This window comes from Chaetura pelagica, unplaced genomic scaffold, assembly GCF_000747805.2.
Source record: "Chaetura pelagica isolate M959 unplaced genomic scaffold, ChaPel_1.0 scaffold861, whole genome shotgun sequence".
NCBI lineage: Eukaryota > Metazoa > Chordata > Aves > Apodiformes > Apodidae > Chaetura > Chaetura pelagica.
The window spans coordinates 164796-177284 of NW_009952092.1; the positions used below are offsets into that span (position 1 = coordinate 164796).

Consider the following 12489-nt stretch of genomic DNA (forward strand, 5'->3'; position numbering starts at 1 on the left):
GTTGAAGGGCAGGTTGGATGGGGCTTGGAGCAGCCTGGGCTGGTGGGAGGTGTCCCTGCCCATGCAGGAGGGTTGAACTAGATGGTCTTTAAGGTCCCTTCCAAGACAAACTAGTCTGGGATTCTATGACATGACAATAACTAAGGGCTTTGAGACGTTTCAGTGATGAAGGTGACATAGCTACAGAGTTGTACTGTGGAAGGCTGAAAATACACAACTGAGTATAGAAGATGGATGTGCTCCTGACTGTAGTATTAGCTGCCTAAATCATAACAGGAGAGAAAATGGGGCTGGGATGTCTTGGTCTTAGCCTATCCCAAAGCATGAACAGAACAGTGTCCCTGAGCTGGCACCAGATGAATGAAAGGACCTGCCCAGTCGAGGAGGATCTGCCCTCTGCAATTGTCTTTGCTCTGCCGGGCTCCCACTTTCCCTCAACTCCCATTTGCAAAGCCAAATTACCTCCAGCTTTCCCTAAATTCTTTGAGCCCAAATCCACGGCTCCTCCACGAACCACAGCAGCTTGTCGGGTCACTCTGATGTCCAGACCAGGCATGTTCCTGGCCCTGCATCAACATGAACATCCTTTGTCTCTTGATGATTTTATGCATATTTCAGATGCTTATTATTCTTCTTAATCACTGCTGCAAAACAGGGAGGCCAAACAATGCAGCTCAGTGGGGCATGTGATGGCTTTTTCTACCTTGCAGGATCTCTGAGACCTCCTTGCTCCCACCACCACTGCTTTTTGCCTCTCTTTGCTCTGGCAGGGACATCCTGCCCACCAGCACAGGAAGCTCAGCTGCTGCTCAGACAAGCAGTGAGGGGCACTGGCACCCAGGAGGTGCAGCCCAGGCTGGGTGCTGCTCCATGGGGGAAGGTCTGGAGCAGATGGGTGCTGGGTTTCTCTAGGTCACATCTGTCTCCCTTCTCCACCAGTGCAAAAATCTCCTCCAACTGCAAAGCTGCTCCTGAAGCTGAATTATTTCTCGAGTCCAACTTGCAGGAATCCCTCTCAAGGGGATTTCCAACACACCTGATTTGGGGCCCTTTGCCTCCTTAGATCAGCACCCCTTCTGCAGCAGGATTACATTTCAACCAGCTCCACCAGTGACCCCAGAGCGAGCCAAGACCAGACCCAAAGAGCAAGCAGAAAGCTCCAAGGGATCCATCTCCATGGACTTGCACAGATAATTCACGGCATTTCCTGGGGTGTCCCTGTTCCCCAGCACGGAGCAGCACCCCTGGCTCTGGGCACGTGGCAAAGCTGCAGCCACCCAGGCTGGGAGAGCCCTGAAAGCTCAAGCAGCACCAGTGGAGCCTGGTAATGATCTCTTGTAATGCCAAGAGAGACCCACAATTCATTGTGACAGAAACACTGGCACCTCCTGCCAAAACCACCTGGGCAATGTCTCTCTTTGAGCTTTTAATTTCAATTAACTTCAGGGGATTTTATTCATTTGACTTTTTGCCTATGACACAAAAGCTGTGAGCTGGGTGTGCCAGGCTGCTGGTGCCATGGCTCTGCTGAGCACCCTGGTGCCATGGCTCTGCCATGGGTCTGCACCATGACCCTACAGGAATGGGAACAAGAACAAACCACCCCTGGGGGAGCCCTTCTCACCCCCCATTGCCCCAAAAGGAGCAGGAAGGAGCTGTCCTCATGCAGCAAGGCCCAGATTCACCTCTCCAAGGTTTGGTCACCTACAGCAGAGGTGACCCCAATGTTCAGCTTCTCTCCACTCAGCAGAGGAAGCTGGTGCTTGGAGTGAGATTGGTCTTTGCTATTTTCAGGCCTGCCAGGGGCTGGGAAAAAGCTGAAGTACTTGAAAAACACCAGCCCCATCCACTCCCTGTCTGGACTGGGTGCAGGTAAAATTCAACCAAGAGTGAAAGACTTTGCAGGCATCAAAGCCTGGATCCTGACCCTGACCTCGGCCTGGCTGCTCCAGAGGACACAGCCAGCAGCAGGCTCTGCAGACAGCAGGGAGGTGTTAGCACTGGATGTTTTCCAGAGGTCCTGAGCATCCAGGGCAGCAGAGACAAGGAACTCAGCTGTGACTAAAGACTCTCACAATAGGGAAACTTTATTAATGGCCTCACAACCAACTCAGAGGCATCAAACGTAAACAAAGATTCGCTGCTGGACACGGCTGAGCACCAGTTCTGGGCAGTTTATTTCAGTTATTTACCTAACAATGCTTCCTACTGACCTGACTGTTTTCCCTGGCATATTTAAGTTGAAGACACATTTTGGCAGGAACAAGAAGTTATTGTAATGATGCATCAACAAAACAGGCTGCAGTGAAGACACCAGATATCACCAGATACACTTTGAAATAGGGGGTGGAAAACAGAGACATCCAAGAATGGGGAATGTTACCTCCCACTGTGGTGTGTTACTTAGCATTTTCTGCAACTTCATACCCCTCAAGGTCTGGGCCTCTTGTAAGGAGAGAGAATGGGCAGGGGAGCTTGTTTAGGAGTTATTTCACTATAAGGAATCTGAAAGTAAATCTGCCTGCACTGCCTTTGGCAAGAAATCAGCTTCATTCAGAGAATTGCTGAACTGAATTAATGAACTCAGAATTCCACTTCTGAGCCCATTTCCAAAGGAAGTTAGGAGAAACCCCAAATGGTTGCAATGTTTTCTTCCTGTATACTTAAAAAAAACCCAGGCTGAAATCTTAACAAGGATTGGCATTTTCTGAGAAGCTGAAGGGAGTAAAGTCTTCCAAATCATATTAAGAGGGAGATAATCTTATGGTCTCTTTTTCAAAACCCCAGCAGAAGTGTGGAAGAGCTTGCCACTCAGATGATGGCTTTGCCCTTCAAAGGGTGAAATCCAGCCTTGAGCAGGGGGTACCAAGCACACAAGTAACAAAAGTGTTATCCCACCTGCTTCACTGGATAAATTTCACCCTACAGGCTTGAACCTGCTCTCAGTGGAATGGTTCCCACTAAGTTCAAAAGTGCAGGATCAAGCCTCAGGTGTGATGTGGCAGGGTCAGGTACTCTGGTGTGTCTCATTCCAATTCATTCATCACTGCAGAAATTTTGCAGCCAATTCATCCCATAAAAGGCAACAAAACTTTCCTGTGTATGGTTTCCCTCCTCCCGCGTAACGGGGACCGCTCGGCTCCATCCCTGCCTTTACTTCCTGACGCTTCTCCTGCTGGATGTGGTTGTGGTGATGCTGTAGGACTTGGTGCTGCCCCCGGAGGAGAAGCCGAGTGCCCCGCTGCCCATGCCTGCTCCCAGGCTGAGGCCTCCTCCCATTCCTCCTCCCAGAAATCCACTGGAACTGCCGTAGCTGCCTCCCCCGCTGGAGCTGATCACGGCTGTGGCAGAGAGAAGCAAATCAAACGTAAGCACCAGGGCATTGGGAACCCAAGACGAGCATTTCAAAATGGGAGCAACCAGATGAAAACTCTCTATGGTCTCCTGCAGAACACAGGGCCCAGGACACTGATCTCTTGTTCCATATTGGCCCACAGCATTTACCCTCCCTGCTAAGCCTGATGCATGGGAGGGCTGAGCAGCCTGTCTTCTTCTCCCTCACTCAGCCTGGCTCAGGACCCTCTGCAGCCCAGAGAACCCCAGACCATGAACACATTCAGCTCATCTGGTCCACCAAGGACAAGTGATTCACCAGCTATCAATGGCAATTAAGGGGATGAAAAGCAGAGCCACTGGTGTGGAGCTGTAGACAGCACCTCTGAGACACCAGCATCTGCCCCATGTCCAGGCCAGGTGAGCACACAATGCTTCCCAGGCTGGAAGGACACCCTCTAACCTCCCCTGGCACTGACTTCCAACCCAGGCAATGTCTTTTCTCATGAGCACATTTTTCTCCATACAAAAATAGGATGAAAGAAAGATCAATATTCTTCCAAGCTAAATTTCATACCAGCACCAACAACTTCTTCCTGAGGGCTCCCACCTAAGCCTGGGCACTAACTGGGATGCAGGAACTCAGGCAGGCAGCAGGAGGCTTCTGCACATAAACCCAGCTGGTCCCCACCTGCATTTTCTATACAATTATGGTGATGTGTAACTATTATAAATTCCAAAATCAACTCACAGATGTTGACGTTGCCAACTCCATCACCAGCCAACCTGGAGAAGAGAAACACAAAAGGCAAAAAGGAAGAGGACAGGTTAGATTCTGCATTACTCAGTGTCCCCCCAGGGCCTGAACGCTGGGGATGGAGACAATGGCAGTGAGTTATTCATGGCAGTGAGTTATTGCTGCTGTTGTAAATAATTCAGCCAAGATCAGTGTGCCATCCAGTGCTTTGTTCTGGCCCTACATTTACAAGCTGTGTTATCACCTGGGGGTGGCTGACAGAGCACAGAAGTTCTGTCTTAGTTCCACGGGGATTTAAGCCACTTGGAAATTTTCTGCCACAGCATCCAAGCACATGATGGAAAACAACTTTTTTTCTTCTTTGTATCTTTTCACCAAAAGCATCAAGTTTTCCCCAGAACTTGCCACTTTGGCTCTTCAGCCAAAGCATTTTCAGGACTAAAAATCAGTTTAAAATGCAAGATTTCCTATTCTGCAGAAACTGGAATTGGGTCCTCACGATGTCCCTGAGCAAAAGGAACAAAGGGCTGGACCCTTCCTGGGGTAAAACCCAGAGGCTGCTCCCACCTGCTCTCCTCTCCCTCCAGCAGCTTCCTGTAGGTGGCAATCTCGATGTCCAGGGCCAGCTTGACGTTCATCAGCTCCTGGTACTCCCGGAGCTGCCGGGCCATGTCCTGCTTTGCCTTCTGCAGAGCTGCCTCCAGCTCCTCCAGCTTTGCCTTGGCATCCTTGACAGCCAACTCGCCACGTTCCTCGGCCTCAGCAATTGCTGCTTCCATCTTGGCACGCTGCAGGGACAGAGCAGGGTATGGGCATGGGCACCCCACCTCCTTGCTGAAGGACACCACTGCTGATGGACTTCTGACATCTACTGGCCAGACCATCTCTGTGTCCCTGTAGAGCCCTGGAGCCATCTGCTCAACTCTGATCTCTAGAAGTTCATGCCTGCACATTTTGGGGGGGACTGGACAAAGACCAGCATGCAAAGGAAGCTCTTCTCATACCATTATTCTAAAAGGCAGACTCTGTTTCTCTCCACTGGCTACATTTTCAGAACACCTTCTTCAGGTGATCCTCAGCTTCTCAGCCCACCCACAACAGCACAACCCTTGGGGTTACCACATGCTCAGGTTTTCTCTCCCTATTATGCCTCAGTTCAGAGCCAGTTGGTCTCCAGCAAGCTTTGATGTGAGGCAAGTGTGGACTCGAGCAGACCTGCTGTTACCAAACAGTGCAGATCTACCCCAAAAGTATCCCTGTGGGGCCACATCAAGCTGGCAGTCTGATGCACCCCCAGCTGTGCCCCCTGCCCCTCCAAAAAAGCCCCATGTTTGGCAGGAAGGGCTCACAGTGAACACATGTACTTTATACTCTCATTCATTGTTCAAGGGAGCTGCACTGGGTCAGCTCATTGCTTCTAAGTGTGTGTTGAAGTCTCCCTGCCCTGAAACCAAATAAACATAAATGGATGAATCACAATGGCTTATCTCCAGCTTTGTGCACCCTGGTTATTCACAGCCAGTTTTCAGCCCTGAACATGGTCTGAATCACTCACTGGTCTGGCTTTCACCAGTTTGATAAAGTGATAGCAGCTCCTGGGGAATTCAAACAGAGCTCCCATACAGCTAAAGAATTCTTTTCTATGCCCAAACATGGTGTTCCCTTCTGGAAGAAGGGAGTGGACAAATATCCCAAAGCAAGAGGGCACAAGGAACGTGTGTGAGTGGGAAGGAGGCCACATGCAGCCTTGTCCCTTGGAAACAGCTCTGCATTCACTCCCCTCCTGTCCTCCCAGGTCACTGGCCAACTTGCTCTCAGCCAGAGCTCAGCTGCCCCTCAGCAGGAGGGCTTCTCCCTCCAGAACTGACCGCTTGAGGTGAGCACTGCAGCCACCCCCAAACTGCTCCTGCAGGTGTTGTGTCCCACCCAGTGCTCCCTGGCACTCTTGTCGCTGCTCAACCCGCTGCTCTGCAGCAGGAGAACAAGGGCAGCTCCTCACCTGGGCCTTTGCACTCTCGATCTCCCCCTGCAGCCTCTGGATCATGCGGTTGATCTCCGAGATCTCGTTCTTGGTGTTGCGCAGGTCGTCGCCGTGTTTCCCAGCAGTGACCTGCAGGGCCTCGTACTGGGGCAGAAACACAGCAAGGAAGATGCATCTGAGCTGGCAGTCCATTAGCTGGCTAAAATCTCTCCCACTTGTGACACATGTACTACCAGAAGCTGCAGCTGCCTCCACCTCTCCCCTCACTCACCTTGCTCTGGTACCAGGACTCGGCCTCTGCCCGGCTCCTGTTGGCGATCTCCTCGTACTGGGCTTTGACCTCTGCAATGATGCTGTCCAGGTCCAGGTTTCGACTGTTGTCCATAGACAGGACCACAGATGTGTCAGAGATCTGGGCCTGCAGCTCCTGAAGTTCCTGCCAGTTGCATTAAAAACAATGCCATTAATCACTGACTTCTAAGGGGCACTCTTTTGGAAGTCAATTAGAGAAAGAATCCAAGAAGAAATGGGAAAGAGAGGCAGATAAGAAGAATTCCATCTAAACAATCATTAATTAAAAGGAGAACAGCTGAATCACATCAACCTTGCAAAGGACAAAGTAACTAACAGCAGCAGAAATGGAGCTGCTACTTATCACCTGCATTTTGACATGAAATGCTAGTCCAAGAAGCTTGAGCATCAGCTCCACAACAAAGCAAGGGCCAAATTCCACCACCTCACCCAGGGATGCAACAGTGCCCAGTTCATTCAGCCTCTTATCTTGCAAATAATGACTAAGATAAAGAAGTCCTGGACAAGAGGACTCCTTTATAACTCCCGTTATTCCTCTCACACACAAACACACCCCAGTGCTACAGCTCTGGCTATAACACAGTGGATTTTCTTGTTTTCATACTAACTGCATCCAAAAAACAATGCATGTCCTGCCTATATTTGCAATAAATTCATCTCAGGTCCCAGACAGGGAGAAATCACTGTGACAATTCACAGGAGGTGCACTTCACTTGCAGGCTCATTTTTGTTTATGGAAGATAAGACTCCATGTCTCCATCACCCTTCTCATCTCTGGAAACAGCACATTTTCTGCCACCATGGCCTATCCTTCACCCGCTGGTGATGCTCCACTGCAGCAGCCACAAGCAGCAGAAAGGACCTTACCGCTTCATAGAGAGACCTCAGGAAGTTGATCTCATCTGTTAGAGCATCCACCTTGGCCTCCAGCTCCACTTTGTTCATGTAGGCAGCATCCACATCCTAAAAAAAGCGATAACCCACTGAGATTGCCATAGCTGAGTCCACCCAGTCTTTGATGGGCTTCAGAAGCAGAGCCCATCAAGTTCCCCAAGCCACCTGCCTTTCACATCCCTCTGCCCAATGACCTGCCATGCCCTAAACATTCTCTGCTGAACACGTATGAGCAGTCCCAGCCAACTCCCTCCTCTCACCTTCTTGAGCACCACAAACTCGTTTTCTGCCGTCGTGCGCTTGTTGATTTCATCTTCGTACCTGCCAGAAAAGAAGGGATTGGTGTCGAGTTAGAACCTGAGCAAAAGGAAAAGACTGTCACCTTGGAGAGTTACCCCAACTCCCTTCTCCCTCCCCCCATTTCTCTTTGTCAGCCACGTCAGCAGAGCCCATGGCCGCCCCAGACAAGGCTGCCCCAGGCAGGGGTCACTGCTCCACCGCAGCACCTGTATCCCTGCACCAGAGGCACCAGCTGCACGTCGCAGCTCCACGCACTGTCTGGATAAGCCGATGCCTCAAAACTATTCTGCTCCACACCACCATGACCACCTGGAAAGCACTTCTCACCCTTGCTTTCCCACATTCCTTAAAATTCACTGCACTTTTCCTCTCTGCTGAGCAAAGCCCCTGTCAGTGCTGCTTTCACTGCACACTTCCCTTCTGCAGACACCTGAGATCACTGTGCAGGTGTCCACCACGTGCCACGTCCTGGTAAGAGTGCACGACTCACTCCACACAGCCTCCCTGTGCTTCAAAGTCACACAAATTCACTGGCTACATCCCTTCCTTAGGTGTTCTCCTTTAGATGTAATGAGCTAGATCCACAGCAGATAAGAATCATGCTCCATTGACTTCTCAGGAGGTTCACTGATTTGCACCACTTGCCAGCCTGGCTCTCCCAGCCTGCCTCACACCAGTTTACCTACAGCCAACCTGCTGAAACAAATAGAAAGAATCTGCTACAGGAGTCCTGAAAATCACCCAAGGAGCAGGAACCAATTTCTCCAGCTGTTTTGGAATTGTTGTTGCCAAAGTTACTGCTCTGTTTATTTACACAGTCCTTGCATAGCTAACACTGTAATTTGCCTTCCAAAGTGTGAGCTACTTGACTTTCAACAATGTTCTGCTCCCCACTGGAAACTTGCCTGTCACACTGGCATAAATGAACCTTGTCCCTTTCAAGGTCAATGAACTGCATCCCTTGCAACTGCAGAGCAATGTATGACCTGGAAAGGACGTGCTGGTGTGCACACCCAGCCCCAGGGTAACCAAAGACAGGTAAATGAATTAATCTAGAATGGTTTGATACATTCCTCATGTCCTGGGGGAAGCTCCACCAAGCTGGTCAGGAACTGCCAAAACTTTCAATACTCTGCTTTAACTCCCTGGAAAGCCCAGTGCATCCCACCCCTGGGGTCCCCTGCCCCATCCAGGGGACATGGTCATGGCTGCTCCTGCCCACAGGCTGCACCACACCCTGGGCCAGGGCAGTGACCCTGTAAGGACTGAACCTCATTCCTGGGAGCCTCATGCGTATCAATCCCCTCCCCTGGATTTACATGGAGAATGACTGTAAACTGAACATGCAAAAGAGAAGCAACAGCCACCTAAGGAGCTAGTCATATGTTAAGTATTCTACTTAGACAACGAAATTTTTCTCATATAAATGGGGAGCAGCAGGTTCTGAGCAGCAGTTACTACATCCTCACTCTCTCTGCTGCACTAGCATTCCCTCTTCCCTTCTCTTAGCACACACAGAGTTTGGTTTTCCTTGGACCTGTAAGCTGCAGGAACAAACATGCACCAGTGCACCTTGCACTCATGTGACATGCAGCTCAAACCAGGCCTAGAACTGCTCTGGCTGCAACCCAGCTCCTTGCTGCTGCCCTGCAGAGATGCAATGTGCAGCTGTGGACGGGCAGAGAGCAGAAATAACTGAGCAGAGTGGGGGGAACATCATTCCCATGTGCCTCCTTGAGAATTACTGGTTATTGACTTTCCCTAAACACCCTGGAGATTATCAGATATTTGTTTTCAGTTCCTGCCTGATCCAGTTTGCCAGCTCCCTCTTTTCTTTCTCTCTTTTTTTTTTCCCTCATTAAAGGCATTCCCCTGTATAGCTGGGTTGGGCACAGGGACAAAGGCTACTTTCTTCATGGGACTCCTCCCAGGCAACACTGCTTGGACTGAAAAGCTGCATAAAAATTGCAGGTCACCTGCTCCGTTCCCTACCCTCACCTGCCAACCTGCTGAGCTGCCATGGGCTCCCTGCAGCCCCCAGGGGCTCATCCAACCTCAAGTGCAAACCCATCTCTGAGAGGCCCAAAGCAAGGCCAAGAGGTTGGAGCCACTGAAGAACATGTGGAAACAAGGTTCCAGGAGTGATGGGGCAAGAAGAATCCAGGCAGCTTCCCTGGACTAGACACCTCAGCCATGGCTGGAAAAAAATCTCCCTGACAGAAAAGCTGGGGACAACTCTGCCAAGCTATTGACCAACCTGCCAGCTCAACTACACCGTTAGATGGGAAGATTATACGTTACTTGGCTTTGAAATCCTCAACAAGATCCTGCATGTTCTTCAGTTCACCCTCCAGACGGCCTTTGTCATTCAACAACCCATCCAGCTGACGCCGCAGGTTGTTGATGTAGGCCTCAAACATGGGAGCAATGTTACTCCGGGCAGTCTTCTGGTCCTGGAGGAGGCTCCATTTGGTTTCCAGCATTTTGTTTTGCTGCTCCAGGAAACGGACCTGAAAAGCAACCAAGGGATCATTTGTGAAAGCAGGAGGAAGGGGGAGCTGACACTGCAGTTTGGATCCCAGGGGAAGGACAGGCTGCAGATGGTATCTGAAGAATTCTGATTGCTCAGAGGAAGCACCTAAACTCTGGAGGGTGATAAAGACCATGAGGGAGGGCTTGGCTTATGACTTTTAGGCTTTGTATGCATTAAAGATAAGCAGATCCTGCCTGCCACAGACCTCAAAGTCAGCCAATTACTCCAACTCCAGGCCTGGATTCCTTGCATTTTGAGGATGCCAGAGCTGAAGATTACACAGGATCAGTTAGTGCAAGACAATAAAGCTGCAGAGGTACAGGGCAGTGCAAACAAACACAGCCAGCTCTGACTTATGTCAAGATCTGTTCTACTGGGATGATTCCTCTGCCCAAGAGGCTCACTCCCTCCTTCATGAATTTGGTGGTGGTGTGCTTGGGTGCAGATTTGATCTTTAAAGCATGCACCCACATTATCAGCAATACCAGCTAAATAAAAGGGTTACAAGGCTGGCCGGAGCAGGGCAAACCCCTTTGCTTGTGGCAGTGCAAGCAGGTCTTATTAATGAGTTATTGAATTGCAGCAGGCAAATCACACCATGCTCTTGAGGACCTGATCCTGAGCCCACCTGTGAATCCCCCACTGGGTTAAGTGAGCTTTGGGTCAGAGCTGCTGTTCAGCAGCACCCACAGAGCCCCCAGCCTTCCCAACACCTCACCTTGTCGATGAAGGAGGCAAACTTGTTGTTGAGTGTCTTGATCTGCTCCTTCTCCTCCTTGCGCACCCGCTGGATATTGGGGTCAATCTCCAGATTCAGGGGTGTCAGGAGGCTCTGGTTGATGGTGACCTCCTGAATGCCGCCAGGGCTGAGGGGTCCCCCGAATCCCATGGAGGCTCCATATCCAGAGCGGACGCTGTAGGAGCTGCTGCCGCCCAGGGAGATCCGCTTGTTGGAGGAGCCAAGGTTGTAGAGGCTGGAGCTGCCAAAGCCACCTGCTCTGCTGGCACCCCCTCCACGGGTCGAGGAGACAGAGCTGACCCGCACTTGGCTGATCGCTGGCACGGCCACAGAGCGAGAGCTGAAACTCACAGACCGGGACATGGCTGCTCCGAGGGCGTCTGCAGGATCCCCCACCCTTCACAGGCTCAGGGAAGCTGTGCTGGAGACCAGGGAAGTGAGGAGGTTCTCCTGACTGCTTCTCCTTTTATCCGTTAGAAAAGCTGGGCTTGGCCCAAGGGCAAAAGAGGGATCATTTTACTGCCTCGGAGAGCTGGGTGTGCCTGGCTCCCTTCCCACCCTCCCGTCAACCTGCAGAATTCGAGAAGGGAAGGGCCAGGGAAGGGACAGGACACACCTGGCGCCGTGTCCTGCGCTCAGACCTGCCTTTGTTCTGCCCCCCCTTGGCCTCTGCCACATGTGCAGCCAAGGGACAAGAAGCACAGGCTCTCCTGGGCTCCCCTGGGTCCCATCCCCATTTCCTCAGCGCTTCTCCGTTCCTCCCTGCTCAAGGCGACACTGACATGAGAAGAGGGGGGAAGAGGCAGCGATTTCTACCTCTCTGCAGAGCAGGCAGCCCCCCCTGGGGCAGGGCAGGCAGGGCACCATGGATCCACCCAGGAGACATCTCCCCAGTGGAATTTCTGCCCTGCCAGCCCTCTCCCATCCACACCATCAGGCTGCTTTGCAGTATGATTATATATAATTTAGAGCCAAACCCTGCTCAGCCGTGGGCACAAACCCTGCTCAGCTGTGGGCACAAACCCTGCTCAGCCGTGGGCACAAACCCTGCTCTGCTGTGGGCACAAACCCTGCTCAGCCGTGGGCACAAACCCTGCTCTGCCAGCAGCTTCAGCCAGGCTCACCATGCAGGGCTGTGAGGGCTGCAAATCTCCCCATGCACCAGGAGCTTGGGCTGCTTTTTCCTGCTGGTGCTAAAATAAAGATGGTTCTGGTGGGCTGCACCCTACACGGGGCAATATCCACGTGCCTGTCCACGTTCAGAAGGAGACAGAACAGGCCTCTGCTTACATTTCTGGGTTTCTATGCAGAAGAGGCAGAGACAAAAATCATTTTTATGACCTTTCTCTATTTTCAAATAGCCTTGAAGGGATGGATCTCTTTATTATCAGGTCATCAGTCCTCTGGAAACCATGAGGTTTCAATATCTGGCCTGAATATGTCACCCTTCAGCTCTCCCCGTCATCAGCACAGCGAGGTAGCACTGGCTGCACAGGCTGGGCACAGCCTGTGAAAAATATGTACTTCCTTCTCTGCACTAACAATACAAGTTGGCTGGAGACCCCAGCTACTAAGAGGAAATTCTCTTCTTGAAGGAGGGAAAGGGAGAGATCAAACCAGACAGAGATATATGAGGCAAG

General features: G+C 51.2%; 1 protein-coding gene across 1 annotated transcript; it reads right to left on the reverse strand.

The window, feature by feature from the left end:
* Window positions 1–3153: 3153 nt before the first annotated feature.
* LOC104395934 (keratin, type II cytoskeletal cochleal) lies at window positions 3154–11212 on the reverse strand. The gene is made up of 9 exons (XM_010005696.1): window positions 10829–11212; window positions 9879–10087; window positions 7538–7598; window positions 7251–7346; window positions 6343–6507; window positions 6090–6215; window positions 4658–4878; window positions 4085–4119; window positions 3154–3341 (listed from the first exon to the last, which is right to left on the reverse strand). Exons 1-9 carry the CDS (start codon window positions 11210–11212, stop codon window positions 3154–3156), a joined length of 1485 nt encoding a protein of 494 aa, XP_010003998.1.
* Between the last annotated feature and the right edge of the window lie 1277 nt (window positions 11213–12489).

Coding starts and splice junctions, on each gene's coding strand:
- LOC104395934 (XM_010005696.1), bottom strand. CDS start 11,212: ATGTCCCGGTCTGTGAGTTTCAGCTCTCGCTCTGTGGCCGTGCCAGCG. Junction 7,599..9,878: donor GTTGAGGATTTCAAAGCCAA/GTAACGTATAAT, acceptor CTTTTCTGGCAG/GTACGAAGATGAAATCAACA. Junction 6,508..7,250: donor TGAGGTCTCTCTATGAAGCG/GTAAGGTCCTTT, acceptor TGCAACTGGCAG/GAACTTCAGGAGCTGCAGGC.